General features: G+C 48.7%; 1 protein-coding gene across 1 annotated transcript in view; it reads right to left on the bottom strand.

The window, feature by feature from the left end:
• Nipal4 (NIPA like domain containing 4) overlaps positions 1 to 1,322 on the bottom strand; it is a 16,880-nt gene extending 15,558 nt beyond the window's left edge. The window contains exon 1 of the mRNA XM_031354782.1: positions 1,025 to 1,322. Within this exon, the coding sequence (XP_031210642.1) occupies positions 1,025 to 1,067 (43 nt within the window). The 5' untranslated portion in view covers positions 1,068 to 1,322. The remainder of the gene's footprint in view (positions 1 to 1,024) is intronic.
• Between the last annotated feature and the right edge of the window lie 1,058 nt (positions 1,323 to 2,380).

A 2,380-nucleotide genomic window follows, 5' to 3' on the forward strand; every position in this document is an offset into this window, starting at 1 on the left:
GAGAGACAGAGAGGGGGGGGAAAGAACAGAAAAAAAAAACACCACCAACAAAACATTTTAAAACTTCGGCTTAAGGTTGAGGAGATGGCTCCTTGAGAAAAGTCTCCTGCTCCTGAGTTCTGGCCCTAGAACTTACATAAAAGCAGGAGAGAACTCAGTGCTGACCGCCATAGCCTCAGGATGGCACTTGTGTCCATAAATAAACAGCATGCATCTCACATAGATACACACACACACACACACACACAGAGAGAGAGAGAGAGAGAGAGAGAAAGAGAGAGAGAGAGAGAGGCATGCACATAGACATATGCACACTAGTAATAAATAAATTTAAAAATAAAATTGAGGCCCAGTGACCCAGGCTTGCATATCCTGGTGGAGAAGGACTGAGGCAGGAGAATCACACATTTTAAGCTATTCTGGACAATTTAGAAAGTCTTTGTCTAAATATGACAAAAAATAAAGATGAAACAACTGCCTGCATATTAGCGTTTGTTTCTGGGCTTCAATGGGATAGTTCAGGAAAGACCCATGTCTGCATAGTTAAGGAATATTCCCGAAAAAACAAGTGTATTTCCTGAGCACTGTCTGAGGTTCTTTCTCTCCCTTTTCAAAATGTGTTGTGTAGTTTTTGGATGGAGAGCCTCTCTGTTCCTCTGCTCTCTGGTTTAGGTGATGGAAAGATAAGTCAGCAGGTATCTAGCTAGCCTGCAGCGAGTCTACACTACCCGGAGTCCTCTATCCCACTCCTTTCCCTGGCCACCTGCCCCAGTGCGCTCTGTTTTTCTTCTTTCCCTTGCTTCAGCTCCCTGCAGCTGCCACTGGGGAGGTGACATCTCCGCCAGACCCGAACTTCTGGACAGTTTGGGAACAGAGTGGGAAAATGATGCTGACCTCCCCCTTCCCAGCATTGCCGCCCCAGCAAGTGAGGAGGAGGTGGCGAGGATGATGGGGACAAGGTGAGAAGCGCAGCGCCGGCCCAAGTACACCCCCCCCCCCCCCCCCCCCGCACAGCAGCACGCACCGTTCTCGCAGCTGCCGTTGGCGTTGGCGACCCGCAGCTCCATGGGGACCTGGGCTGACGGCGCCCGAGGTCCGCGGCTCCTGAACAGGTTGCCGCGACTTGTCCCAGCTTGGCTTGGGCACGGGAAGCCGCTGGGGTCTGAACCCAGGGGTGGGGAGAGTGACGCGCGCCCCGAAGGGGAGGGTCCTCAGGGAGGAGTCACCCTGTGCCTTGGGCAACACTGGGCGCTGGGGAATCAACTCTGGGGCAGGGGCTCATGCCCTTCTGGGGTGCGACCGCAGCTGGGTGCCAGCCACCGAGTCATCGGCCCGTGCCAGGGGCAAGAGAGATGGGGCGGGTTCCCCGGCCTGCCTTTCCGGGATGCCAGCACCCACATGTAGCTTCCTCAGTGGCAGAGTGGATGCACTCCTGGATGGCACAGAGGAAGCCACTTTGGGAGGTGGAAGTATCAAAGAAAGGTCTGGGATGTTAGTTCCTCCTCTCCTTCCTTTATCCTCCTGGTCTATTCGGCACTGCCTAACTTAGAGGTTTAACCTGTGCTGGGCACTGTGGGTGACTGGAGTCCTTAAATGTTCAGTACATGTTAGTGTCTCATGAATGGATGATGGCAGGGGATTGATAGGCTGAATGGAAGAAGGAAATGAAGTGATTGGCGGTCCAAACGAAGTAGGCTATTCTGTTCTTACATAGTTCAGGGAGAAACAAACGAATCATTTAGAAGCAGATATTTTCCAAAATCACCGTTTATAAATTTTACACAATAAAATAAAATTATATAAACATACCTGTTTACATAATAAAAGTTGTGGTTGAATGCATATGTGCAAGAGTGCTGACATATATGTATGTATGTATATTATATATGTGTATATATACATACACATAAAATGATGAAATGTATATGTGCATGCTAATTATGTAGGTTGTATAGGTTCATATGTACATATAAAGGCATCACATTGTATACCTTGAATGCATGCAGCTTTCTTACACGTTTGTGTGTATGTATGTATGTATGTGAGTGTGCATGCCATGGCACTCATGAGAAAGTCAGAGGGCAACTTCCTTTCCACCATGTTCCTAGGGATCCAACCTTTGTGCAGGCTTGTGCCGTCACCCACTGATCCATCTCAGCAGCCCTGCATTTTCTATTTGTCAAAAAAATACCTCAACACGGCTATAATAATGATGGCGGTGAGATGCTGATAAAAATAAAATCAAAAAGGTATTGGCTCTGCAGGTGACAGTAAAACCGAGTCAGAAGGACCCGGACCAAGTCATGGAAACACTGTGAAGTGCTTGCCACCAGCCAGGCAGAGTTTCAAGTTCTGACCAAATCCAGCTTGTTCAACCCCC

The sequence above is a fragment of the Mastomys coucha genome, unplaced genomic scaffold (genome assembly GCF_008632895.1).
Source record: "Mastomys coucha isolate ucsf_1 unplaced genomic scaffold, UCSF_Mcou_1 pScaffold5, whole genome shotgun sequence".
Lineage (NCBI taxonomy): Eukaryota > Metazoa > Chordata > Mammalia > Rodentia > Muridae > Mastomys > Mastomys coucha.